This window comes from Megascapheus bottae, chromosome 24 (genome assembly GCF_031878675.1).
Source record: "Megascapheus bottae isolate mThoBot1 chromosome 24, mThoBot2.hap1, whole genome shotgun sequence".
Lineage (NCBI taxonomy): Eukaryota > Metazoa > Chordata > Mammalia > Rodentia > Geomyidae > Megascapheus > Megascapheus bottae.
In genome coordinates this window covers 24,996,019-25,022,710 of record NC_143532.1, presented here as the reverse complement: position 1 = coordinate 25,022,710, position 26,692 = coordinate 24,996,019, and the positions used below count along the sequence as shown (strand labels likewise).

General features: G+C 41.7%; 1 protein-coding gene across 3 annotated transcripts in view; it reads left to right on the top strand.

The window, feature by feature from the left end:
* Tent4b (terminal nucleotidyltransferase 4B) overlaps positions 1-19,897 on the top strand; it is a 50,140-nt gene extending 30,243 nt beyond the window's left edge. The window contains exons 3-13 of one of the 3 annotated variants that reach the window (XM_090357668.1): positions 513-559; positions 2,718-2,838; positions 4,335-4,442; positions 6,210-6,338; positions 6,883-7,096; positions 8,711-8,837; positions 8,935-9,038; positions 9,143-9,330; positions 11,422-11,586; positions 12,957-13,002; positions 19,518-19,897. In XM_090357668.1, coding sequence (XP_090213794.1) covers positions 513-559; positions 2,718-2,838; positions 4,335-4,442; positions 6,210-6,338; positions 6,883-7,096; positions 8,711-8,837; positions 8,935-9,038; positions 9,143-9,330; positions 11,422-11,586; positions 12,957-13,002; positions 19,518-19,570 — 1,302 coding nt within the window. In that variant the 3' untranslated portion in view covers positions 19,571-19,897. Of the gene's footprint in view, positions 1-512; positions 560-2,717; positions 2,839-4,334; positions 4,443-6,209; positions 6,339-6,882; positions 7,097-8,710; positions 8,838-8,934; positions 9,039-9,142; positions 9,331-11,421; positions 11,587-12,956; positions 15,593-19,517 lie in introns of those variants that run through there. The other 2 variants (XM_090357669.1, XM_090357667.1) reach the window with 2 other exon arrangements.
* Positions 19,898-26,692: the final 6,795 nt, after the last annotated feature.

The window sequence follows — 26,692 nt, the reverse complement described above, 5'->3', positions numbered from 1 at the left end:
TTATCCATTCCTTTCTCTTTTTTATAGAAATAATTAGGCTGTGGTCAGGTTCCCAGTCCATTTCAGTACAAGGCTGAGTTTTGTCCTTTATTGTAGTTACAAGTATACACATGTTTACCTGAGCTCCCCTGGTCTCCATCATAAGCCACTGTATGATGCTTAATAAAAGTGCTTAAGTTCTCAGTGAAGATGGCTGCAGTTGAAGTCATCTAATTAGTGAGGACTCTTGATTAGAGAACAGAAACTAAGGATTTGTGATTGTTTTTACCTGAGAAGGGGATATTAGACATTATTTTAATCTATATGTTTCATCTTCTAAATTGATGACTATTCAGAATGTCTATCTGAAGGATACAGAATGCCTACCTGTATTATGAGTAAGGACGGTGTCAGAAAAAAAATTGCTAATGTAGTACCAAAAATTGCCATTAGAGGGCAGCAAAGCCTGTGCTTCTCCAAAGTATGTTGCCTTATCTGATACTTTACTATAATACTTCCTTTTTCTATTTCAGGTCCAGATATTTGGAAGTTTTAAAACTGGTCTGTATTTACCTACTAGGTAAGTACATTTATAGACTTTCAAGGGATTGTACATTTTCTAGAGTGCACTAATTTTTTTTTTTTTTTTTTGTATTTTATTGTCAGTGTAATGTATGGGGGTTACAGGTATATTCGCCAGGTAGTGAGTACATTACTTCTTGAACATTGATACCCCTTCTCATGTTTTTCTCCCATTTTCCCTCTCCCCATCCCCTCACAGAGTATGGTCATTTTTGTTGCTGAATGTATGTAAGATTAGAAACAGAGCTGGGAGCTGGTGACTCCTGCCTATAATCCTAGCTATTCAGGAGGTTGAGGGCTGAGGAATGTAATTCAAAGCTAGTCTAAACAGAGAAGTCTAAGAATCTTTTCTTCAATTAACCACCAAAAAGAAAATGAAGCTGTGACTCAAGTGGTAGAGCACTGTTCTCAAACACAAAATCTCAGAGACAGCAGCGTGGCCCTGAGTTCAAGCCTTAGGACCAACACACACACACACACACACACACACACAAACACAATTAGAAACAGCAGTGAAGTATTGAAAACAGAAGTTCATATACTTGTATCACACATATTAGCTTAGAGTAGAATATTGCATGTGATGGATGGTCTTTATCAAGATTGGGAATGTAGGGGCTGGGAGTGTGGCCTAGAGGTAGACTGCTCGCCTAGTATTCTCGTCTGAAGAACCAGGTTTGATTCCTTGGTACCATATATACATAGAAAAAGCCAGAAATGGTACTGTGGCTGAAGTGGTAGAACTCTAGCTTTGAGAAAGCCAAAGGACAGCGCTCAAACCCTGAGATCAAGCCCCAGCACTGGCCAAAAAAAAAAAAAAAGATTGGGTATGTGGTCTAGTGGTAGAGTTTTTGCCTAGCATGCATGAAGCCCTGGGTTTGATTACATATTATTACCTACACAGAAAAGGCCAGAAGTGGTATTGTGGCTCAGGTGGTAGAACACTAGGCTTGAGAAAGCCCAAGGACAGTGCCCAGGCTCTGAGTTCAAACGCCAGGACAAGATGGGGGCGGGGAGAGGAAGAAGGGGAGGGAAAGAAGATTGAGATGAGAAAGAAATTTCAAAAGAAAAAGAAAAAAGACTGAGATGAAAAGGAATATATAACAGTGGAAATGGAAATTGACTGTATTGCAGAGTTCTGCCCAGTCCTGTGACTGGGCCAGACCCTCAGGTCTGATGGGCTGTTCGGATGGACTATAGTTGTTGAGGTCGCTGCCTCTTCCCCAGCATGGGAAGGTTTGTTTTTATTCAGAACTTAGGCAGTTAGCTGCTGTCACAGCATCCTGACTAAAAAGTCCAGACCACACAATCTCTTTTGGGGAAGTTTTGGCCTTTCTAGGCCCCTAGTTCCCTTTCTGTTTCCTACTGAGGGCCTGTCTATTTGGCTCACAGCCTTAGGTGTCAGTGTTTCCCTGTGATTTCCATCCACGTTCTTCCAACTCATAGTGTGCTGGAGTGGACATATTTTAGCAATGGCTATTCTTCCAGGGCTCTCCTTGGCCTATGGCAGCCATAACATATTCAGGGACATTAGTATTTTTCCTTATTTAAGTTCTGCGTTTCAGGAGGACCTGAAATCACTCTTTGCAAAAAAAACTGTTATTTATTTAATTAATTATTTTGCCAGTTCTGGGGACTGAACTCAGGACCTGAGTACTGCCTTTCCTCAAGGCTAGAGCTTTACCACTTGAGCCACAGCACCACTTCCGGCTTTTCTATGTATGTGGTGCCGAGGAATGAAACCCGGGTCTACCACTAGGCCAAACTCCTGGCCCCCAAAATAATTTTTAAATATGAATAGGTCATGCAATCATAGTTCAGAGTTGAAAATGTATGAAAGTAAAGAGAAGGAAAAGTCTTAATCCTGTTCTGTCCCCTGGTCCTCTGGAACACCCTGTAGTGTCATATTCTCCCATGCCCTTTTGGAGATATCTGTACACATGGAAGAAAGAGTTTGCCACCAGAAAATAGCCTTTATGAAAAGGAAATACTAGTATTTTTGAGGTTTTATTTCTGTCAGAATCACTCCATTTTCCAAGTCAAGAAGAGGTAGCTAAAATCAACTTCAATGGGCAGGGAGGGATTAATTTGAATGTCAGCTGAAACAGGGATTGTTTCTTGCTTTTTCAAACCTTTCCTGTGTTCCTTGTGTTCAGTGACATCGATCTTGTGGTGTTTGGGAAATGGGAAAACCTGCCACTGTGGACCCTGGAAGAAGCCCTTCGAAAACACAAAGTTGCAGATGAGGACTCGGTGAAGGTTCTAGACAAAGCAACTGTAAGTTCTTAATTGCATCTTCAGGTCTCCAGTTGCCACACAGGAACTTTAAACTAGAATTTCGGGTGTTTCTCCCTCCTCTCCCCCTGCTGTTTGTGGGGCTTGAACTCAGGGCCTGGGCACTGTTCTTGAGCTTTCTCAAGCCTAGGGCTCTACCACTTGAGCCACAGCACCATTTCTGGCCTTTTCTGTGTATATGGTAACAAGTAATCAAAATCCAGGTCTTTATGAGGTCTTTATGCATGCTGGGCAAGCACTCTACTACTAGGCTAAACTCCTGGCCCCCTCAAGTGTTTTTTTTTTTGGCCAGTCCTGAGTTTGTTTTCATTTTGTTTTGTATTGTTTTGCTAGTCCTGGGTCTTGACTAAGGTCCTGTCCTTGGGCTTTCTCAAGGCTAGTACTCTATCACTTGAGCCACAGCACCAATTCCAGCCTTTTCTGTGTATATGGTACTAAGGAATCAAACCCAGGGCTTTGTGCATGCTAGGCAAGCACTCTACCTCTAGGCCGTGCTCCTGCCCCACCCCCTGCCTTTTTTTTTTTTTTTTTTTTTTTTTTTGGTCAGTTGTGGGGCTTGAACTTTGGGCCTAGGTACCAGTCCTGAGTTTTGAACTCAAGGGCCTGGGCTTTTTTTTTTTTTTTTTTTTTCTCCTCAAGGCTAGCATTCTACTACTTGAACCACCGCTTCACTTCTGGCTTTTTGCTGGTTACTTAGAGATAACCATCTCACAGACTTTACTGCCTTGGGCTGGCTTTGAACTGTAATCCTTAGATCTCAGCCTTCTGAGTAGCTAGGATTACAGGCATGAGCTACTTGTACTGATTCTTTCACTCTATGAATGTCACAGTGACTGTGCATATAATGCATTGTTTGCAAAGAGTAAATTTGTGTTGGCTGTGCTTTTTTTTTTGGCCAGTCCTGGGCCCTGGCAATATGAAACATTTGGTGCCTCTACCATTATACTTAGTTGGAAGCTGTTCCCCAAAGCATTATATATAATTTAAAAAATAGGGGCCGGGAGTTTGGCCTAGTGGTTAAAGTGCTTGCGTAGCATGCATAAAGACCTGGGTTCAATTCCTCGGTACCACATACATAGAAAAAAGCTGGAAGTGGTGCTAAGGCTCAAGTGGTAGAGCTCTAGCCTTGAGAAAGTCCAAGAACAGTGCTCAGGCCCTGAGCTCAAGCCCAGGACTGGCAAAAAAAAAAAGTCAAAATTCTGAATTAATGCAATCATATGTCAGTTAATGTAACTAAAATATTACATGTACTACCTTGTTTGGCGTAGCACTTCCTTCAGTTTGCTGCCCATCTTAAGTGTATACAGCAAAAAATAGCAAATGAATGTGGTACATGGTAGCCAGATCGTTAATTTTTCCATGGCCACACTGGGGTGAAGTTCTCATGCCTGGTCACCTATTGTCCCCCCCCCCCCCCCCCCGATTTTGCCATTTAACTTAGAGGAAATATTTTAACCTTTTCTTCCTTCTCTTTCTAGGTACCTATTATTAAATTAACAGATTCTTTTACTGAAGTCAAAGTTGATATCAGCTTTAATGTCCAGAATGGAGTGAGAGCAGCAGATCTCATCAAAGATTTTACCAAGGTCAGAGAGTCTGTGGGAGCCTAGGGTTAAACGACAGGGAATGTCGTTCTGTCCCTCGTCCATTGTGGTAGTCTTCTGACCTCCTTCTCCAAATAGGCGGACCATTAAGCTGCACTTCTTCCTTCTGTGCCTTTTCTGCCTCTCTTGAACCTGCTTGTTACAGTCAGCATATGTGACCTGGGGTGAGAGCCAAGGACTGGGGGTGATTTTGGAAGGCATCTGTGCCCTAGGGAGATGCAGGCCGACTTGATGCTGACTTGGTTTCACAAAGTCAGACTAAGAATATCCTTTGGAAAACTTTCCTCAAATTTGAATCCCCAGGTCCCTTGTAAGATGCCTTTTTCTTTTAGTAATTGTACTTTATATGTTCATTTTTCTTCTAAGACATGGAAGAATTTGCTAGCTTTATCCTTAAAACATTTTATGTATTTTAACAGCTATCAGCTTTCCCTAAGCTAAACTGCTTTGGCTTGTGTAATATGTTTTCTCCCCATTCACAATTCTTCCCTAAGTAGTGGCACTGTTTCTATTCATCTTTCTTTTTTTTTTTTTTTTTTTTGCCAGTTCTGGGCTTGAGCTCAGGGCCTGAGCACTGTCCTTGGACTTTCTCAAGGCTAGAGCTCTACCACTTGAGCCTCAGCACCACTTCCGGCTTTTTTCTATGTATGTGGTACCGAGGAATCGAACCCGGGTCTTCATGCATGCTAGGCAAGCACTTTAACCACTAGGCCAAACTCCCGGCCCCTTTCTTTGGTTTTGTTTTCATTTGCTTTAGTGAAGTGAAATAGGCCAACTTGGAATTTGAAATTCTTCTGCCTCTTTATTTTCTGAGTACTAAGATTTTAGGAGCCCACCAACATCCCCAGCTTCACTTTTTTGTGTGTATGTGTATGCTTTTTTCAGTTACTATAAACGTGATGTATAGCCAGCTGGGCGCAGTGGCTCACGCCACTGAGTAGCTACTCAGAAGGCTGAGATCTGAGGATCAAGGATCAAAGTTAGCCTAGGCACAAAAGGGCCTGAAACTCTCATGTCCAATTTACTTCTAGAAAATGGAAAGTGGGCTTGGCTCAAGAGTAGAATAGTAGCCTCGAGCTGAAGAGCTCAGGGACAATGCCCAGGCCCAGGGGTAGGGTGGTAGCCTTGAGCTGAAGAGCTCAGGTTTAGTGACTTGGCTGAGTTCAAGTCCCATGACCCACAAAAAAAAAAAAAAGGTGATGTATATACTTAAGTTAGGTAGTAAGTACATTTTTTTGGACAATCACTCTTCTTTTTTTTTTTTTTTTTTTTTTTTGCCAGTCCTGGGTTTGGGCTCAGGGCCTGAACATTGTCCCTGGATTTTCTCAAGGCTCTAGGGCTCTACCACTTGAGCCACAGCACCATTTTTTAAAGAACTGTTGACCTTTAAAGTTATGCTAGGCACCGGTGGCTTATGCCTATAACCCTAGTTACTCAGGAGGCTGAGATCTAATGATCACAGTTAAAACAGGCCGGGGAGGAAAGTCCATGAGACAGTCACCCAAAAACCAGAAGCGGTGCTGTGGCTCAAGTGGTAGAGCACTAGCCTTGAACAACAACAAAAAAAGCTCAGGGTCAGTATCCAGGCCCTGAATTTAAGCCCCAAGAATGGTACCAAAAATGAAAATTAAGTATATTATATATTTCTACCAAATTTTGTAGTGTAAGGACCAGCTTATATCCTTGATAAATACCTAAACCTGTTGCTGGTAGAGATTGGTTAAAAATACAATTTTGTTTCTCTTTCAGAAATATCCTGTATTGCCATACTTGGTTTTAGTATTGAAACAGTTCTTACTACAGAGAGATCTTAATGAAGTATTTACAGGTGGAATTGGTTCTTACAGTCTCTTTTTAATGGCGGTCAGTTTCCTTCAGGTGAGTTGCATGAGTCACTCTGCTAGTGCTCCCTGAAGTAAGATGGATCGGCAGAGATGATTGGGAAAAAAATGTAAATCAAGCTTTTTTGGACTATTTCTCTTGATTATTTATGTATGGCTCTTTTGTTTTAACTATGTACCTTTTTATGATTTAACAAGTAAGTATTTAAAAATTGCTAGGAGAGAATATTCATAATTTTTAGTTCCATATGTTCTAAGGTATTTGGAACGTCATTGTATGTGTTACCATATGGCCTGGTTTCCTGGTAATGTAAAGGCCCAAAATAAGAATGTCTCCTACGCAACTAATTGTGTTAGTTTAGCTGGAATTGAGACCTGCTATTAGAGTCTTGGTTTTCTGTACATATGTGGCCCTGGTTCCCTGCTGAAATGGTCAAGCCCATGCTGTCACTGCCCTGGGGCAGCCTTACCGCACCCATGTCACCATTGTCTATAGCAGTCTTTTACTGCTCTGCCAAACCCATGTTCTGCTGCTGTTTAAAACTCCCTCTTGATAATTTCTTTCTCTCTTCTTGTTTCAGTTACATCCCAGGGAAGACGCTTGCATCCCCAATACAAACTATGGTGTTCTCTTAATAGAATTTTTTGAATTATATGGACGGCACTTTAATTATTTAAAGACTGGCATCCGGATAAAGGATGGTGGTTCATATGTGGCCAAAGATGAAGTACAGAAAAATATGCTAGATGGCTATCGGCCATCAATGCTTTATATTGAAGATCCTTTACAACCAGGTATTGAAATTAGGTAAATTTGTGGGCATCCAAAGAAGAGGGCATTGTAGTCACCTTGTACTTTAGACTGTGTGTGTGTGTGTGTGCGCACGCGCACGTGTGCACACTGATACTGGGGTTTGAACTCAGGGCGTGGTCACTGTCCTTTAGCTTTTTCACTCAAGGCTAATGCTCTTTCACTTGCACCACAGCTCTACTTCTGGGTCTCGGTGGTTACTTGGAGAAAGAATCTTATAAACTTTTCTTTCCAGGCTAGCTTCACACCGTGATTCTCAGATCTCAGTCTCCTGAATAGCTGAATACAGAATACAGGCATCAGTCACCAGTGCCCAATTTACTTCACACTGTTTAGACGAGAAATGCAGGGTAATTTCTGACTACACTTGTTTTCCAGAAAACAACTTCAAGACTTCCAGAGGAGTTGAGAGTAGAACCCATTTCACTCTTAGGAGCCACATAAGATAGCCATCCCTTGTTTGGTGGGATCCTGTCACATGGCTACTTTCCTTTGTCTTGGAGGCTCATTGCTGTGATTGCAATAGCTGTCAGTGGGAGTGTTAGGTATTTGGGGCAGTAAGCATGTAAGTGGATCTCTGAGTTCGTGAGCAAAGAAGTTCAAGGGAGGCCCTTTGACCACTTCTCCTCGGCTTTAATGTAGTCTCCCTTTTGGCTTACAGTGAATAGGAAATGAGTTCCTTTCATGAAGTTGTTTTTGCCTCTATGTTTTTCCTGGCAATATTTTTTCCTGATTAAACTAAAAATCTTTAGGTTCTGTATTGGCTTCAGTGCAAATGCTATTGTCTTTTGTAATGTGTACCTTTGAAAATGAGGAAGGAAAGGAGCGTGAAGACACACTAATTGCTCAGGAACCTTTTGCTGGCTCACTCAGATGCCTCGTAAAGATTAATAGTTCCGTTTATTTATTGAGGAAATAATTGGGTGCTTGTGCTACACAGCAGTACTATGCAAGGACATGAAGATTTTCAGTAAGCTTTCTAAGAGCTCATAATTTAGTGTGGGAAAAAAGTGTGTAGTTAGTAAAAACCATAACCAAGCCAAGCACCGGTGGCTCACCCCTATCATTCTAGCTACTCAGGAGGCTAAGATCTGAGTATCATTGTTTAAAGCCAGCCTGGGCATGAAAGACTGTGAGACTTTTTATCTCCAATTAACCACCAGAAAACAGGAAGTGGCGCTGTGGCTCAAAATGGTAGAGAACCAACCTTGAGCCGAAGAGTTCAAGAACTATGCCCAGGCCCAGAGTTCAAGCCCTGCGACTCCCCCGCTCCCCTCCCCCCCAAAAAATAACCAAACAAAATCTCAAAGCAAATGAGCAATTTGTATTTTAGCTTAATTTTATTCCAAGGAGAGAACGAGAAGCTATTTATTAGTTTGCACGATTATGCATGTATGTGTTAGGAGAGTAGTCCTTGCTGGGCAGCATACATTTAGGTACCAGGAATGATACTGCTGGCTATTCAGATACCAGGGAGCTATGAGAGTGACAGCCAGCTCAGCCCCCGGTGCACCTCTTCGCTCTTGTATCAGAGAGAGCATTCATTCACATCAGGCAGCAGTCAAGCTTACTGCTTTGTATGTACATTTTTCTTTAAGGTAATGATGTTGGAAGGAGCTCATATGGGGCCATGCAAGTGAAACAGGCCTTTGATTATGCCTATGTTGTTTTGAGTCATGCTGTATCACCAATAGCAAAGTACTATCCCAACAATGAAACTGAGAGGTAAAAATCTACCTAAAGTCATTCCATTGTGTCAGAATTGCTTGTAGCTTTTTATTGTCATGTTAATGTACCTTCTCATTTTTTTAAACCCATACAGCATATTAGGCAGAATAATTAGAGTGACAGATGAAGTTGCCACATATAGAGACTGGATATCCAAGCAGTGGGGCTTACAGAATAGACCCGAGCCTTCATGCAATGGTAAGACTTCTTTCTTGATTGATTTACCAGGTCTTAGAGGCTTTTCTGTGTTGTGTGTATTTAATAGGAAGAAACGTTTTTCCAATCTTTTGCCACTTTTTCAGGAAATGGTGTTACCTTGATAGTAGATACTCAGCAGTTAGATAAATGTAATAATAATCTGTCTGAAGAAAATGAAGCCCTTGGAAAATGTAGAAGTAAAACTTCGGAATCTCTTAGTAAACACTCTTCAAACTCTTCATCAGGTCCAGTGTCGTCCTCTTCTGCCACGCAGTCCAGCTCTAGTGATGTCGTAAGTATGATACACGGCTCTGCTTACCTGTTCTCTTGCTGGGGTGGACTGTCCAGAGTGTAGAGGCTGCTGCTTTTTGTTTGGTATTGGAAAAGCTAAATAGCTTTCACATTTAAACTTCATTATAATACTTCCTTAAGAAAAATTTCAAGCCAGGAGCTATAATTACAGGCTCATGCCTATAATCTTTGCCATTCAGGAGGCTGAAATATGAGGATTGCAGTTTGAAGCCAGTCTGGGCAGGAAAATCCATGAAACTCTTACGTCCAATTAATCACAAAAAGCCAGAAGTGGAATTGTGCCTCAAGTGGGTAGATAAAATAAAAAAAGTTCAAGGAAGAAAGAAATCAAACTTAACATCAGTATTTTTTTAATTAAAGAATTTATTAACATTGATTTTTTACATTATATTTCAGATGTCATGTTTAACAAGTATTCAAGAAGGGAATCAATATATAATCACTGGCACATAGATTTTAGAACATAATTAAAAAGCTGAGGGTTTGTATGTCATAGATACGTAATATATGTAATAAAACATTATGTCTATAGAGAATATAGCCCATCATATATTTTTATGTCTGTGTAGTTATGTTTATATCTCCAAGACCATGTCCATAACTTTGGGTACTCAAATATTAAGTCATCGCTATTGTACTGCTTGGATGTAATGTCCACATATCAAGGATACCATGCGCCTTAACAACATTTTCCTTGTTTAGCATATTTTTGTCCACCCATCCCTCTGTCATCAGTTTGTTTTTATTCCTCGATCCTTTCAAAGAAGATTGCAAGTATTGGTACATTTTCCTCAAACTTCTGACATATATAAGTCACACTTCAGTATTTGCTTATACTTTTTCTTTTGGTAAGAGAATTTAGTGAATTTTATCAGCTGCCTTCAGATTGTAGCCCAGAATTCCACTAAAATATAAAGTGTTTCTCTCACCCTAGAGAGCTCTGAGGACTCTTGGTCCTTCGTCCCTAGTCCAGCCATAGCAGGATCCTTTGACCACTTGTAACATCTCATTTGCTTGTTTGAGGATTGCATATAAATGGGATCATTTTTGGCATATATGCCTTTCTGTATGACATTTACGGGGGGGGGGGAGGGTTGTCCTTTTTTTTTTGTCAGTCATGGGGCTTGAACTCTGGGCCTGTGCGCTGTCCCTGAGTTCTTCAGCTCAAGGCTACTGCCCTACCCCATGATCCATAGCATAGCACCATTTCCGGTTTGCTGGTGGTTAATTAGAGATAAGAGTTTCATGGTCTTTAGTGCCCAGACTGGCTTTGGCTTTGAACTGTGATCCTCAGATCTCAGCCTCCTGAGTAGCTAGGGTTACAGGCATGAGCCATTAGCTCCCAGCTTACATTAGTTTTCTTTATCGAGGTAAATTTTAAGATTACTTAAGGCTTAAAATGAGGCCCACGTATTATTTTAAATTTGAATTTATTACATTGAATTTTATTACATACAAAGTAGGTGTATAAAGGTCTTAATTTGGCCACATATCAGTATGCAGTCCTAAGTATTCAGAGCCTCCCAATGTGCCTCGTGGGTCCTACAGTGGTGATCTGGAGTACAGAGACTGCTGTGCTAGATGACGTACACACAAAATTCAGGAGCAGAGTCAAAAGGGTTGAGGCAATGTGCTGAGTTGTCAGATCCTGTGCTACAGTGAGAGGGTCATCATATTCATAGCATAGCTCAAGAAGCAGCTGGGGCTTGGTCCCCTGTTCCGAGGAAGTCTGTACCAACATATTTGGTCAGAGCCAAGACTGGGACCTCAGTTTCCACTCTCTACCCCATTCTTTGGGTACTGTGATTTGTTTTCTACAAATGAAAATGCCAGTTGACTGGAGTTTGCAAGCTGATTTGCAAGTTGGATATAGGTGGAGGGTTTAGCCATGAGCAGAAGGCCTGTGGCAAAATAAGTCTCTTTGAATGTTTGGAAAAAGCCCTCACTGGACCTCGTCAATTTATGAATATTTCAGTTTAGAGAGTACATAGGCTGAGTTGCTTTCCTTTGTGAATATAGAAGATATAAATTACTAATAATGGCAGAGAGTAACACATCTGACTTGTGTTAGGATTCCGATGCAACACCCTGCAAAACCCCCAAGCAGCTGCTCTGCCGTCCATCTCCTGGCAGCCGAGTGGGGTCACAGGATGTGTCCTTGGAGTCCTCTCAGTCAACTGGGAAAATGCAGAGTACACAGACTACTAACACACCCAACAGCACCAACAAATCTCAGGTATGTGGAATGTGCAGTTGTAATTGTTTGTATTCAATTAAACAAGGGGCCAGGAGTTTGGCCTAGTGGTAGAGTGCTTGCCTAGCATGCATGAAAACCCAGGTTCGATTCCTCAGTAACACATATATAGGAAAGCCAAAAGTGGTGTGAGAGCTCAAGTGGTAGAGTCCTAGCCTTGAGAAAGCCCAAGGACAGTGCCCAGGCCCTGAGTTCAGTCCCCAGTACTGGCAAAAAATAGATAAATAAATAAATAGTTAAAATTTAAAATTTCTGATGTGAACAATGATTTATCCTGATTGTGAAGAAAACTCTAGGATAGGTTAAAGAACAAATCTGTTTTGTCCTAAGCGCTTCCAGAGCATGACAGTGCTTCTAATAAATACCAGATGTCCTGAGGATCTTTATGAGACACCATTACAACAAAAACCTTTGTGGGAATCTGGTGACCAGACATAATGGGATGCCCCAAACAAGCTGCCTTATTACAGATTCACATAAAAAATTACATGGGCTCAGAATGTAGCTCAGTGATAGAACGTGTTTTTCTGCATGCAAGAGGACCTAGTTTCAGTCCCTTACATACACACGCATAAAGTTAGAAAAAAAATAAACTGCATAAAGCTTTTGCCCAACCTTTTTTTTTTTTTTTTAGAAGTATTGTACATACTGGAAGTGTTAATATTCACACCTGTTGCCCATGCTGAGTCACAGGTGGCTATGAAGCAGTCAGTGAATTGACATTAGCTTTGACTTAAATAGGCCAGAGAGATCATTTTAAATTTTTTACTGAAAGTTATTATTAACTAAGAACAAAGAATCAAAATAAGGGGAGGAAGAAACTGATACCGGGTTGTGGCTTAATGTCCTCTCACAGTACCAAGTACAGCTGGGACCCTAGGAGAAGCCTGCGCAGGGCAGAGCAGAGATGACTGGCTCCTCTGTGACCTTTGATCAGATTTGACGTGCTCGACAGTGCCAGCCGTGTGCACCAAGTGTAGAATGGTGGCATTATAAGTGACAGGGCAGATGGAAGAGACTGGGAAGCCACTGAGGGTGATAGCTGGAACAGAGCAGCCAGCCACGTTAACCCCAATCTGCTGACCTGCCCTCACACCTCTTCCGGTCATGTTGCTTAGCATGGCATGGGTCCCTTGTGAAAAGTCATTTATATCTGCATAAGAAGACAAGATAGTGGTCAATTTTTGTTGTTTTCCAGAAGTAATTGTCCTTTTAGTTAACCCTTTTTTGTGTATGTCTGCTAGTTGTAGTGATTCTCACCTGCATATTTCTAGTTTGGGAAGTTTCTTTCTGATACCAGATTTGCCAGTCTGCAGCACTGATGTCTTTCTGACCGCTTTCTCTTTCTGCAGCATGGATCAGCAAGGCTCTTTCGTTCCTCCAGCAAAGGCTTCCAAGGTACAGCTCAAACAAGCCATGGTTCCTTGATGACAAACAAACAGCATCAAGGCAAATCCAATAACCAGTATTACCATGGCAAAAAGAGGAAACACAAGAGGGATGCGCCCCTCTCAGACCTTTGTAGATAGTCGGCGCTGTGCGACGGACTGATTCTATGTTCAGTGATCTCGTGCTCAGGACAGTCGCGCAGGGACTCCTGGGGACGGCAGGAGCCTCACACTGTTCAGACGTTGATTTAGCAACTGCGTTTTTTCCCAGCTCGCCACGGAACGGATCATGAAGACTGACAACTGCAAAAACAAAAAACAAACATAAAGGGGGAAAAAAGGCTGCTTATTTGATAAGTCATATGCTACAACAGGGTCATTTTAAGATTTAAAGCTTGAATGTAAAATAAATATATTTCTCATTGGCTTTATGCAGAGTTATAGGGAATAGTATTCAGTGTGGGTAGGGTGATAGAAACAAGAAACAGTTTCAGAGGATGGGGTGGGAAGACAAAGGAGAGTATCTTATAGGAAGTCCAGATTCCAAAGGGGCAAATGATCTGTGCATGTTTGTTTGTTTTTTTTTTTTTAATATTTTTGCATATATTTACCATTTTATTGTGTGTATATATAGAAGAGCATATAGGAAATTGATATTTGTAATAGTGGATTTGTTAATACTTTTTACATAACATTACTGTTTGAATTGTAAACAGATTTTTTTCTCAGGATTAGTTGAAGAATAATCTGAATTGTCATCCCAGCGTCCACACAGGGAAGGGATTAGCTCTGCTACTCAATTTGTTCTCCTCAGCATTGAAGTGACTTCATAGAATCCTTGTGACCTGCTGCAAAATGTTTTCCTCTCTAGCGAAAAGGTTTATGGTGGCAAATGACATTTATTTTGTAAAAAGAAATGTACTATGTACTTTTGTGTAAACACTGAAAAGTCTCTAGTCATCTCTGAGAATTAACTTGCAACTGTTTTCTATAGTGCTGTCTTCTTGGGCAATGGGCAATTACATGACTGTGTTTGTTTCCTTTGCAGTCATCCCCTTTCTCCCGTCCCCTCCCTCCCTAGCTTCTTCCTACTAGGAGAGTAAAGGCCACCCGGTCTGCTCTGTGCTCTGTTCCCATCTCAGTGAGACCTTGAGCTCACAGACTGCATGCGGCCGCTCTACCCTGTGTGCTAGGTGTGCTTTGTCTCTCATCTCTTCTCACTTCACACTCACTACAGTAGGAGGAAATAATTGTATGCAGCTTTAATTAAATCATACTATAAAACTATTTTCTTATACTCCACTTTATGCTTTTGGTATTGTTGATCTTTAAAAATTAAATGGTCTTTGATAATGGATCTATTTTGTATTGCCTTATTAAGACCAAATACTTCTTGTCATCCCATTCTTTATCCTCTACTTTCATGGAATTGTTGTCTTTAATTAAAACTTTTTTAAACATTGGCTTGTTTTAATCATACTGTAAATTTTGGTTGTGGTCAGCTTTGAGTGCACATGAGCTGTACAATTCTGTTATTCATCACCTGTTGAGTTTGAAACTCAGTTGGAAATATTTAATATAATGGAATGTAAGGGGCATTTCTGCACATGCTTTCTTCTAAGGTGCAGGTTCTTGTCAATGTCTGACTATTAAATGCGGCCATTTCTGAGATGAGATTCTTTTATATGTGTGTGTGTGTGTGTGTACACACACATATATATGTACGAAGGACTATTGGCTTTTAGAGGTTTCTTTTATATATAATATACATTTATGAAATACTGAAGACCAATTAGACCATTAATGCACACTTAGTGCAATCTTTTATAATGAGAATAATGCTAAAAGTAAGACCAAAACTGGTATCATCACTGAAAACAATTTCCAATATGTTCATATTTTAATTCACAATTAAAAAAAATATGTTCCACAACTGGAAACTCATAGTACTTGTGTAAACCGTGGGAGATTTTAAATGTGATATTATTTTGACAATGTTTTAGAATCACATTTTATTCTAATCAGAATTTTTAAGATGTTGAAGCTTTTGGGTTTTTTTGAAATTAGTTTGTCATAACGTTGTGCATAATCACAGTATTTATTTTATAGGATTATTGTGAATGTGTAGACTTATGTTTACTGCTAAGGGAACAATTATTTATAAAAAAAAATATTAAATCCAGTATTAGCTGCCTATTTCAGACACTTAATACTCACAGAGATCCATGTTACATTTACCACACTGGTTTGTTTTTAAAGAATCACCCTCATTGTGGAAAGTAAATGTACTCTTAGGGTGCGACTATTAGTGTTCCAGTAAGCATGTGATTATATTGAGGCGGTGGTAGCGGGAAGGTAATCTTGATTCCATTGGGAATCTTAGGTTTTCGTAAATTTATTGGGAAAATAGCTTTTCCTGTACTGCTGAAGTTTCTTTTTGGTAAACAGTATCTTTCTAAAAGAAAAAGCATGAAGGAGAACTTGAGGTGTGTATACATTTCCTCAACGACCAGCATTGTATTCGTGAATACTGTGTATCTTTGCGACGAACAGTGTGGACACTGTTCAGTTTTCAATCTGAAGTAAAATACTTTCAAGAACTTTTAGTTTGCCTGCTCATTTGTTTTGTGCATTTCATCTCTGTATTTGACTCCTGGTTATTTTTGTTTGTTTGTTTGTTTTAATTTTGAGTTTCAATACTTTCTACAAAGACTTTGTGACTTTCTCGGAAGTGTGTCATTTAAATATTACAGTCCATCCATACCCATGATCATATCTAGAAGCGGTTATTCCAGGTTCTGCCCCCACTGTGCTGATACATCTCTGGTAGTCATAGGGGCCTGGCGAAACCATTTCAATCCTGCTTTATGAAGGTGCTGGTGGCTGGGGGGAGGTGTCTGCCGAAACCTGTTGCAGAAGAAAGATACATTTTCTTTCCTCTTCAGCTTCAGTGTCCATGAAGGTGCCTGGTCCTTCCTGTCTTTGTTGCTTTGGTGGTTCTGCCATGGATTTCAGATCTACCAGTGATTTGTAGGCTCAATTACATTTAATGTTTAGATAGCCTCCAGCTTTCAAAAGTTGGTCCAATAACACGTTTGTCTGATTTGGGGTATATTTTACCTTGTATTCCGAGCTTCAGTGTTGAATAAGTTACTTTAGATAATGTCCTTACAGAGCAAAGTGTGGGCCGAAGGAAGAGCATTTTTATCATCTCATGGTCTTCTGATTGCTTCCCCTATGTAATGGTGAGTTTGAGTTGTGTTTGCAGCACCCTGTAAGGACTTAGAGAAATGCAGAGGAGTCAGTGGGAGACCAGGAAGTAAGTGCAGGCCTGTTGCAGGGATGTAGACTTTCAGTGATAAGGAGAGTGTGTGCTCTAGAATTTATATTGCCTTTTTTTTGGTGGCACCATGGATGGGTTGATACATGTAGCTAGTGTTTTTGTTGGTCAGGACTACATCTCAACTTTTAATATTGATTTGTGGTTTGAAATGGACCAATTCCTGTGATTCTTATATTCTCTCGCTTTATTTTGTGTCAGTTCTAGGACTTGAATTCAGGGTCTTGTATTCTTAACTCAGCTTATAAATCTTTTCCACTCAAGTGGCACTCTACCACTTGAGCCATGCCTCCAGTCAGCTGCTGCTGATTTTGTAGTGTTACAGTTACTGAGATACTTTCTAGGGAATTCGTTGCTTCACAATTAGCCTTTCAAAAGTTAAATTACAAACTATATTATGAGTTCCCAATTTTTCTGTGATCAGTATTGAAACGTTAAAAGTTAATGATTAGAAGAAGTACTTACTCTTAGCCATTCTTTCAAAGCACATTCACATCTTAATTAGTGGAAAGCAACATCTACATGTCAAAGTATTTTGTAAATGAAGTATTTTGTATGGCTCTATTAATGGTTCCTCAGTAATTTTTTTTTTTTGGCCAGTCCAGGGGCTTGAACTTGGTTGCAGTGGGCACTGTCCTTGAGCTTTCTCCAGACAGTGTTCTACCACTTGAGCCACAGCGTTACTTTCAGTTTTTCTGTGTATGTGATACTGAGGACTTGAACCTAGTGCACAATAGGCAGGCACTTTACCATTGGGCCATACTCCTGGCCCCTTCCTGTCAAGGATGTAGTTGATCTTGTGAAATGTTAAGAAAAAGATAGAGCTTCTTGGCAGTATTAGATTTCCTGTTATCTCTTTTTTTTTTTCTCCCACCAGTCCTGGGGCTTGAACTCAGTGGCTAGCTCTCTGCTATTTGAGCCACAGCACCACTTCTGGCTTTTTCTATGTATGTTGTATCAAGGAATCCAACCTGGGTCATGGCGCATGCTATGCAGGCACACTCTACCACTAGGCCAAATTCCCAACACCCCCCCCCTTTTTTTTTTTTTTAAATTTTGTGCCAGTCCTGGGCCTTTTCAAGGCTAGCACTCTACCACTTGAGCCACAACACCACTGCTGGCTTTTTCTGTGTGTATGGTACCAAAGAATTGGAACCCAGAGCTTTGTGCATGGGCAAGCACACTAAAGCCATGCTTCCAGCGACTGATTTGTTTTTTGCCAGTCCTGGGGCTAGAACTCGGGGCCTGGACACGGTCCTTGAGCTTTCTCAAGACTAGCACTCTACTACTTGAGCTATGGCACCGCCTCCAACATTTTCTGTGTATGTGATAGTGAGGCTTTGTGCATGTTAGGCAAGCACTGTACTACTAGGCCATGCTCCTGGCCTTCTGATTCTTAAGACTAGCTGGCTGCCATTTTGTCAGAACATTTATGGGTAGAAGTGCTAAAAACATAGGAAAGTGGGTTCACATATCTCAGAAATAAGCTGAAGTTCACTGTGAAAGTAATTTACATGGCTTAACAACTTTATAGACCCAAAATCCTTTACCCTACCACTTTCTCATGAGTTATCTTGACTTCACAGGTTGACAAGAGGCTTTGTTGTTGTTGTTATAGATAATGAACTGAATATATGTGTAAATTAGGTGACAAAATTATTAACCAGGAAATGTTGATTTGTTTGGTACCCAGAATTAAATTTAGTATTTAGTTAATAAGTTGCTTAAGTCACTTTCTCCAGGCTTTGCTATTGCACATTGAGTTTGGTGCTGCTGGGATGTGTGTGAGCTTGCTAGGTAGGAATTCTTTCACATCCCTGGTTCTTGTTTTTTTTGTTATTGTTTGGTTTTGCTTTGTTTTTGTACATTTTTTATAGCTCAACATTCATATTTTATTTTTCATGACTTTGGCCTTCCCCACCCCATACTTTTTTTTTGTCTTGGGGCCTGGGCGCTGTCTCTGAGCTCTTCTTCAGCTCAAGGCTGGTGCTCTACCATTTGAGCCACAGCACCATTTACTGGTTCGTATTTGGCTCTGAGATATTCCTACTGAGTTAACACTAACCCATAGACCCCTGTCTGGAAAGAGGCAGACGTAGGACCAGGAAGATAGAGGTGGCCTGTCTGTCCAGGTGGTTCCCAGTCTTCCTGAGAGGACATGACTGCCTTCTCACTAAGACCAGATGCAGAGGAGGGAGCTGGGTATTCTAGTTTTGTATCTCAGTGATTTTTCCTGGTATTTGGACATATATTTTTTAATTATGACTATGAAGGTAACAGAGGGTAATAAGTACATTCGTTTTTGGACAGTGTCACCCCTTTGCTCTCTTAGTTTTTTCCTCTTGCTTCTACCAAATCTTTAATTTTACATAGTAACCCCCATCCTTGTTTCTGCACCCCTGGCTTGCCTGTTGTGGGTCAGCTTGATTGTGGGAGAGGGTTTTATTAAGGATACAGTACATTTAGCATCTGGGAGCAAAGCAAGCCAGTCATTACCTGATGGGAAAGTTTGGGTAAATGGAGGATAATCAGCTGAACTCAGGAGAGTGCAGTGCCTGCTCCCTAGAGCTGGGGCACAGTATCCTACAAAGAGAATGTGATCAGGCACACCTCTTGAGTTCACCTTCACCTTTCAGGTGGGGTTCCTTGCTATGCAAAGCCATTTGGGGGGAGATCATTTTCATTATTACCTTTATGTATAATTGCAGTTTATTAACATAACGTTTTGTCTCTAAACATAATCTTTGTAGTTTCAGGATACCCCCCATTTCTCTATGTTAATTTATGTTTTAATTTTAAAAAGTCATTGAAACCCTCTGAAAAGTTGGGTTCCAGTGGCTCATGCATGTAATCCTAGCTACTCAGGAGGCTGAGATCAGAGGGTTAAGGTTCAAAAGTCAGCCAGGGCAAGAAAGTTTATGAGACTCATCTCCAATTAGCCAGCAAAACTGGAAATGGAGGTATAGCTCAAGCGATAGTACCAGCCTTGAGCAAAAAAAATAAATAAAATTGCAAGTCATTACAAATGAACAAATGGTTTTGGAGGTGAAAGGTAGCAGGCAGGGAGTGTAGTAGTTTCTGGACCTGAGGAGAGGGAAAGGACATACATAGACGTGTTTAGAAAATGGAGAGGTCTGGGTCCATGTTTCTTAATAACCTCTTTCTTTATTCCCTTCTCTGATCAGCATTGCCTTCTGTGTTCAGAAACTCGGACTCCTGTGAGGTGCTGGAGGTTTGAATCGTCTTGAAAGCCTTCCCATCTTGTCTAGTTACTGCTGCAGAGGCACTAAGGAATTTGCCAGAGAAAAGGATTTGGTACAAATGATTAATGAAATCGCTACATTTCCTGAGGTCATATAACTGAGCACCAGTTATGAAAACCATGAATGAATGAATGAATGTATACCTGGAAGCTTTTTTTTAAAGCTATCTATCTTCACAGATGTCACTTGTTCACCTTGAAAATTTTATAAATTGCATTTCTATGCATATCTGCCCCCAGTGCTTCTCACTGAGCCCATTAATCCTAATCTGTTCAATAAAGGCTTTGTGCTTTCATTTACCTTCATAACCTCTTGCTGTGAGCCTCTGTAAAACTTGAATTGCTACCTTTTGTTTTCCTGGCGGTACTGGGACTTGAACTCAGGACCTATGTTCTGTCCTTGAGCTCGTCTGCTTAAGGCTAGCATTCTACCATTTTGAGCCACAGGTCCACTTTTGTTTTTACCTGTGCTGGCTTCAAATCATGATCCTCAGATCTCAGCCTCATGAGTAGCCAAGATTATAAACATGAGTCAACGGCACCTGGCTAAGAGTACATTTCTTTTTGGATAAGGTCAACCCAGATTTTATCATGCTTGTTTTTTTTTTATTTTTTGTGTGTGTGCTGCTCTTGGGCTTGAACTCAGGGTCTGGTACTGTCCCTTAGCTTTTTCACTCAGTTTTCAATTGAGCTGCAGCTCAGTTTCCCAATTTTTGATAGTTACTTGGAAATAGAGTTGCCCTTGAGGCTGGCTTCAAGCCATAGTCCTCAGATTTCAGCCTCCTCAGATTTCAACCTCCTGCGTAAACTTTCTTTTTTTTTTTTTTTTTTTTTTTTTTTTTTTTTTTTTTTGCCAGTCCTAGGGTTTGAACTCTAGGCCTAGACACTGTCCATGAGCTGCTTTTGTTCAAGGCTAGTGCTCTATTACTTGAGCCAGAGTGCCACTTATAATTTTTTCTGTATGTGGTACTGAGGAATCGAATCTGGGGCTTCATGCATGCTAGGCACTCTACCACCAAGGCACATTCCCAACCCAATTTTTTTTTTTCAATCATGGAGCTTGAACTCTGGACCTGAGCTTCTCCTTCCCCCCACTACCTCCTTCCCTGGTCATGGAGCTTGAACCCTGGGCTGGGGTGCTGTCTCTGAGCTCTTTAGCTTCAGACTACCACCCTGCCCCTTGAGCCTCAGCCCCACTTCTGGTTTTCTAGTAATTAATTGGAGATAAAAGTCTCCCAGACTTTAATGCCAGGGGTAGCTTTGAACTTCAACCCTCAGATCTCAGCCTCCTGAGTAGCTAGGATTACAGTCGTGAGCCACTGCACCCAGCAGGATCCCTAAGCTTTTGCACTTATGGCTAGTACTCTACCCCCCCTTTTTTTTTTCTGCCAGTTCTGCCTTGAGCCTCAGCACTATTCTGGCTTTTTTTTTTTTCTGTGTATGTGGTACCAAGGAATCTAACCCGGGTCTTTGTGCATGCTAAGCACTCTACCACTAGGGTAGACTCCCAGCTGCTCTACCACTTTGAACCACAGCACCAATTGCCTGAGTAAGCTTGTGTGAGCCACCAGCACCTGGCTCTACTTTTTTTTTTTTTCCAGTCCTGGTGCTTGAATGCAGGGCCTGGACACTGTCCTTGGACACTTTTTCTCAAGGCTAGCACTCTGCCACTTAAGTCACAGCTCCACTTGTGCCTTTTTCTGTGTATGTGGTACCAAGGAATGGAACCCAGGGCTTCGTGCATGCTAGGCAGGTACTCTACCACTAGACCATGCTCCCAGCCCCTTGGCTCTACTTTTGAAAAAGATAATTGCAAATGTAGCTGTGTTTAGCTGGAATGGAGATTTTCCTCCTCATATTCTGTGAGCTCCTTTTTTAGTACCAGCACTATAGGATCCTTTAGGATGATATTTTCCACTGCCTGGTCCACAGAGACCATAATACTGATGTGGCTCCCCATGCAGGTTGGTGATTTGCAAATACCAGCTACTTTAATCTGTGCTCCCTTCAGTGGATGGGGTGTGGTGTGCAGTACTAAGAAATTGTAGTGCAACAAGTAGGATTTGTTAGAGCAACAGGTTACACAGACTGATAAAATAGTGTAATGAGGGTAACAGCTAGTGTAAGGCCTTGGGGTAATGCATGCTTGCCAGTATCACCAAGGAAGGGAGGTCCAAAGTTGTCCAGAAAAACATGAAGCTCAGGGGAGCGGAACTGGCAGGGTCTGGGCTTGGACTATTTGCCAGCCTGGGGCATTCTAGAGTGGTGATGAAGAAAATATGGAATATAGTGAAGTTATCCAGGATATGTAGCCATAAACCCACAGTGCTCGCTGGAGCTAATTCTACTTCTTGTGTATGTGCAAGTGCATGTGTGTGTACACCAGAACTGAAGCTTGAATTCAAGGCCTCAAGCTCTTGTGCAACTTTTTGGCTCACAGCTAGCACTCTACCAGTTTTGCTCAGGGCTAGTGCTCTCTACCACTTGAACCACAGCCCCACTTCTGGATTTTTCTGTGTATATGGTACCAAGGAATGGAATCCAGGGCTTTCTGCATGCCAAGGCAAGCACTACCTCTACCACTTCCTCCTCCTCTTCCTCCTCTTCCTCCTCCTTCTTCCTTACCAGTTATGGACTTGAACTCTGCGCCTGGGCGTTGTCCCTGAGCTCTTCAGCTCAAGGCTACCATCTTCCCCTTTCAGTCACAGCACCACTTCTGGTTACAGTTGTGAGCCTCCTTGCCTGGCTTTTTTTTTTTTTTTTTAGCAGTTAATTGGAAATAAGAGTCTCACAGACTTTTCTGCACAGGATGGCTTTGAAAGGCAATCCTTGGCCTACTGTGTAAATAAGATTACAGGCATGAGCCACCAGTATCCAGCTTCTGCGCACTTGTTAAATATCAACTGGAAGGGCTCCCTAAAACGAATATTTCAGTAGCATCCCAGAAGTATTGTGCATGGTAAATGACAATAACCTAATACATTTTGTCTGTAACTAGACATAGACATGTAATCCTTCTGTGAACATTTATGCCATTGCAAAGAAATACTGCTAATGGGTAAATAGCCAAATAAAGGCTCTATTTGCCTTTAATTCCCTAATTCCACTTGATTCCTCAGTGCTATTTCAGTATTTGGAATGTGTAGCCAAGATTTTTCTTCTGTGCCTTTACATAAACACAAGTAAAATGTCAGGGGGTCTTTTCTTCTGACCTAAATGGGGTGTGACAATGCTCTGACACTCAAATATCTCATAGCTTTGCTTGTCAGCTTGGTGCAGACCTGGGTCTTCTGCTAGGCCCACTTCACGCACTGGTTACCATAGGATGTCAGCATCCGTGACTGAAATAAATGCCTCTCACTTTTGAACTTAGCTCTGTACAAGGATTGCATAAAGTGTTGCTTCTAAACACGCTTTTCAAAGCCAGCCCAGACGGATAATACAAAGCTGAGAGACTCTTATCTCCAATTAATCACTAGAAAAGGGGAACTGGGGCTGTGATTCAAGGGTAGGGTGGTAGCCTTGAGCTGAAGAACTCAGGGACAGCACCCAGGCCAGAGTTCAAGCCCCGTGACACCCCCCCCCTCAAAAAAAAGAAAAAAAAATCCTTAAGTTTTACATTCTTTTTCTGTGATTTTTCATAAATTGGTTTGAGAGGTGTTTATTATTGTTATTATTTGGTCAGGAGCTAAATGCTAGACATACAACATGGCTGTGTGTGTGTATTGTGTGGTGTGTGTGCCTGAGCCAATACTAGGGCTTGAACTCAGGTCCTGGGCACTGACCTATTGAGCTATTTTGCTCAAGGCTAGTGTTCAATGGCTTGAGTCACCCCTCAACTTCTGGCTTCTTTTGGTGATTAAAGAGTCTCCTGAAACTTGGCACATACTAATCTGATTAATCGTAGTCAATAAATGAATGGTAATGAAAATAAAAAATAGTCTCAGCCTAGCCCGGTGGCTCATGTCTGTAATCCTAACTACTCAGGAGGCTCAGATCTGAGGATCACAGTTCAAAGACAGCCCAGGCACTAAAGTCCATTATCTCTAATTAACACTAGAAAATGGGAAGCGGGGCTGAGGCTCAAGGGGTAGGGTGGTAGCCTTGAGCTGAAGAGCTAAAGGGACAATGCCTAGGCCAAAAAAAAGAGTCTCATGGATTTTCCTGTGCTGGCTGGTTTTAAACTGGGATTTCAAATCTCAGTCTCCTGAGTAACTAGAATTACAGTCATGAACCACCAGCACCTAACTGCAACATGGGCCTTGTTACTTTTTTGATATTTTTCATCCACTCTTTAGAAAACTTTGCTCTTGGTAACATTGGTGGAAGAAAATGAGGTGGGCTGCCATCCTCTCCAATTACTATCCTCTAGTTAACTGCAGCTACAGGAACGGAAAGTCTTTGTAGAGGACTCTTGTTTTTTTGGTTTTTGGTTGGTCTTGTAGCTTGAACTCTGGGCCTGGATGCTGTCCCTGAACTCTTCATCTCAAGGGTACTGCTCTACCAAGCCACAACACCACTTCTGGTTTTCTGGTAGTTAATTGAAGGTAAGAGTCTCATGGACTCTTAGTGCCAGGGCTGGCTTTGAACCATGATGCTCAGATCTCAGCCTCCTGAGTAGCTAGAATTGCAGGCATGAGCCACTGGCGCCTAGCAGTCCTCTGTCTTGAAATGGATTGAGCTAGGAACTATGTAATAAAGAGGGAGTGAGTCAGCCAGTCCTGGGCTTGGGCTCAGGGCCTTAGCTCTGTCCTTGGGCTTTCTCAAGGCTAGAGCTCTACCACTTGAGCCACAGCACCACTTCTGGCTTTTTTCTATGTATGTGGTACTGAGGAATCAAACCTGGGTCTTCGTGCATGCTAGGCAAGCACTCTACCACTAAGCCAAACTCCCAGCCACTTTCTTTTTTGTTAAGGAGTTGTTTTCCTTGAAATCACATTCTTAGACTCCTGTTAGTGGGCGGTTGAATTTCTGCAGTAATTTCTATTCCCTGGCTTTCAAATGTCTGCCTTGAGATCATCTAGGTTTACCAGCTTAGTTTAGGAATGCAACTTTAACTTTTAAATTTGGAACATTTTAATATTCTTGTCTCAAAACCATTTAAAACCCAAACTAACTAGCAATTTGAGATAAACAGTCTACTATGAGAAATAGCAAGTGTGTGTGTGTGTGTGTGTGTGTGTGTGTGTGTTTTAGTAGGGGGGGAGTGTGGGCTTTCTCTTAAGATTTTACCAGGTTGTGATACAAGCTGGGAGGCTGAGGCAGGATAATCACAAGTTTGAGGTCAACCTGACCTAAAAGACTCTGCCTCGAAAAGAAAGAGAGAGAGAGAGAGAGAGAGAGAGAGAGAGAGAGAGAGAGAAAGGAAGGAAGGAAGGAAGGAAGGAAGGAAGGAAGGAAGGAAGGAAGGAAGGAAGGAAAGAAAGAAAGAAAGAAAGATTATTAGCCAGGCGCTGGTGGCTCGTATCTGTAATCCTAGCTACTCAGGAGGCTGAGATCTAAGGATCACTGTTCAAAGCCAGCCCAGGCACAAAAGTCCATGAGATTCATCTCCAATTAACCACCAGAAAACCAGAAGTGGCTCTGTGATTGAAAGTGGTAGAGTGTTAGCCTTGAGCTGAAGAGCTCAGGTACAGCGCCCAGGTTTAGCCCCATGACTGACCAAAAGGAAAAAAAAAGAAAAAGAAAACAACTATAAATTGAAAAATGTATAATTTGTACCCATGTATCCTGAAAGCAAGTAACCAACTCGTATTTGAAAGCATGGAGTTAACATTGTGTTACTGAAGAGGTACTAACCAAACACAGCTGGGAATACATAGATGCCTTCATGATTAAGGCCAACATTGAAAGGAAAGGAGAGGTGTATTAAACGTCTAAAGTGGCCTGTTTAAGTAGGGCATGTTTTCCAGAGAGTTCTTGCTCAATTTAGGCTGCAAACTGCTTGTGCACTGAGTGCACTTCTGCACTTAGTGGCGGCTCTGGGATGTGGCTCTGCTGGAGCACTCTGTCCCCAGGTATTTGTATTCCTAAAACCTAGCTCAGGAGAGATTGCTTCCAGGTACCAGCTCTAAGTACCCACTTCACCTCCAGCAGGTAAAAGGGAAGCATGGCAGTCTACACAGGACAAGCCTGTGCAGGAGAGGCCAGAGAGAGCTGGAGGGGGGAGAGCAGGTAAACTGAGTCCTATCAAGGAAGAAAAGCAGGTGGCTGGAGCAGGACATAGTTCTGTCAAAAATTTAAAGTCAAATGGGGCTCATAACCTGTAATCCTAGCTATTCAGAGGGCTGAGATCTGAGGATCACGGTTCAAAGCCAGCCTGAGCACTAAAGAACATGAGACTCTTATGTCCAATGAATCACCAGAAAACCAGAAGTGGCACTGTGGCTCAAGGAGTAGGGTGGTAGTCTTGAGCTGAAAAGCTCAGGGACAATATCCAGGCCCAGAGTTCAAGTCCCACAACTGACAAAAAAAAAAAATGTCAGCTGGGTGCCAGTGGCTCTTGCTTGCAATACTAGCTACACAAGATTAACCACCAAAAAGCCAGACGTAGAGCTGGGGTTCAAGTCATGAGTGCCAGCTTTGAGTGAAAAAGTGAAAGGACAAGGCCTAGAGCCTGAGTTCAAGCTCCATTACCAGCGCGCGCGCACACACACACACACTCACACATGAAGTTTAAAGCCATATTCCTCAAGGTGACCTCCCTCCCCTCTACTAGCTCCCCATCTGCTTCCCCTTCTCCTGAGATAGCAATTTCCAAATTGGGTGGATTTCTTTTTTCTGGAGAGGTTACCTCCGTATCTCTTTTAAAAAAATACATAAAACCTCTATTACCATGTATGTGCACATGTGTGTGTGTGTGTGCATGCACATGCACCAATATTGAAGCTTAAACTCAAGGCCTGGGCACCGTCCCTTAACTTTTTCTCTCAAACTGGCACTCTACCATGTGAGCCACAGCTCTACGTAGGTTTTTTTTTTTGCTGGTTAAATGGAGATAAGTGTCTCATGGACTTTCCTGCCTATGCTGTCTTCAAACTGGATCCCTTAGATTCCAGCCTCCTAAGCAGTCACCATCACAGAAATGCACTCCTGACT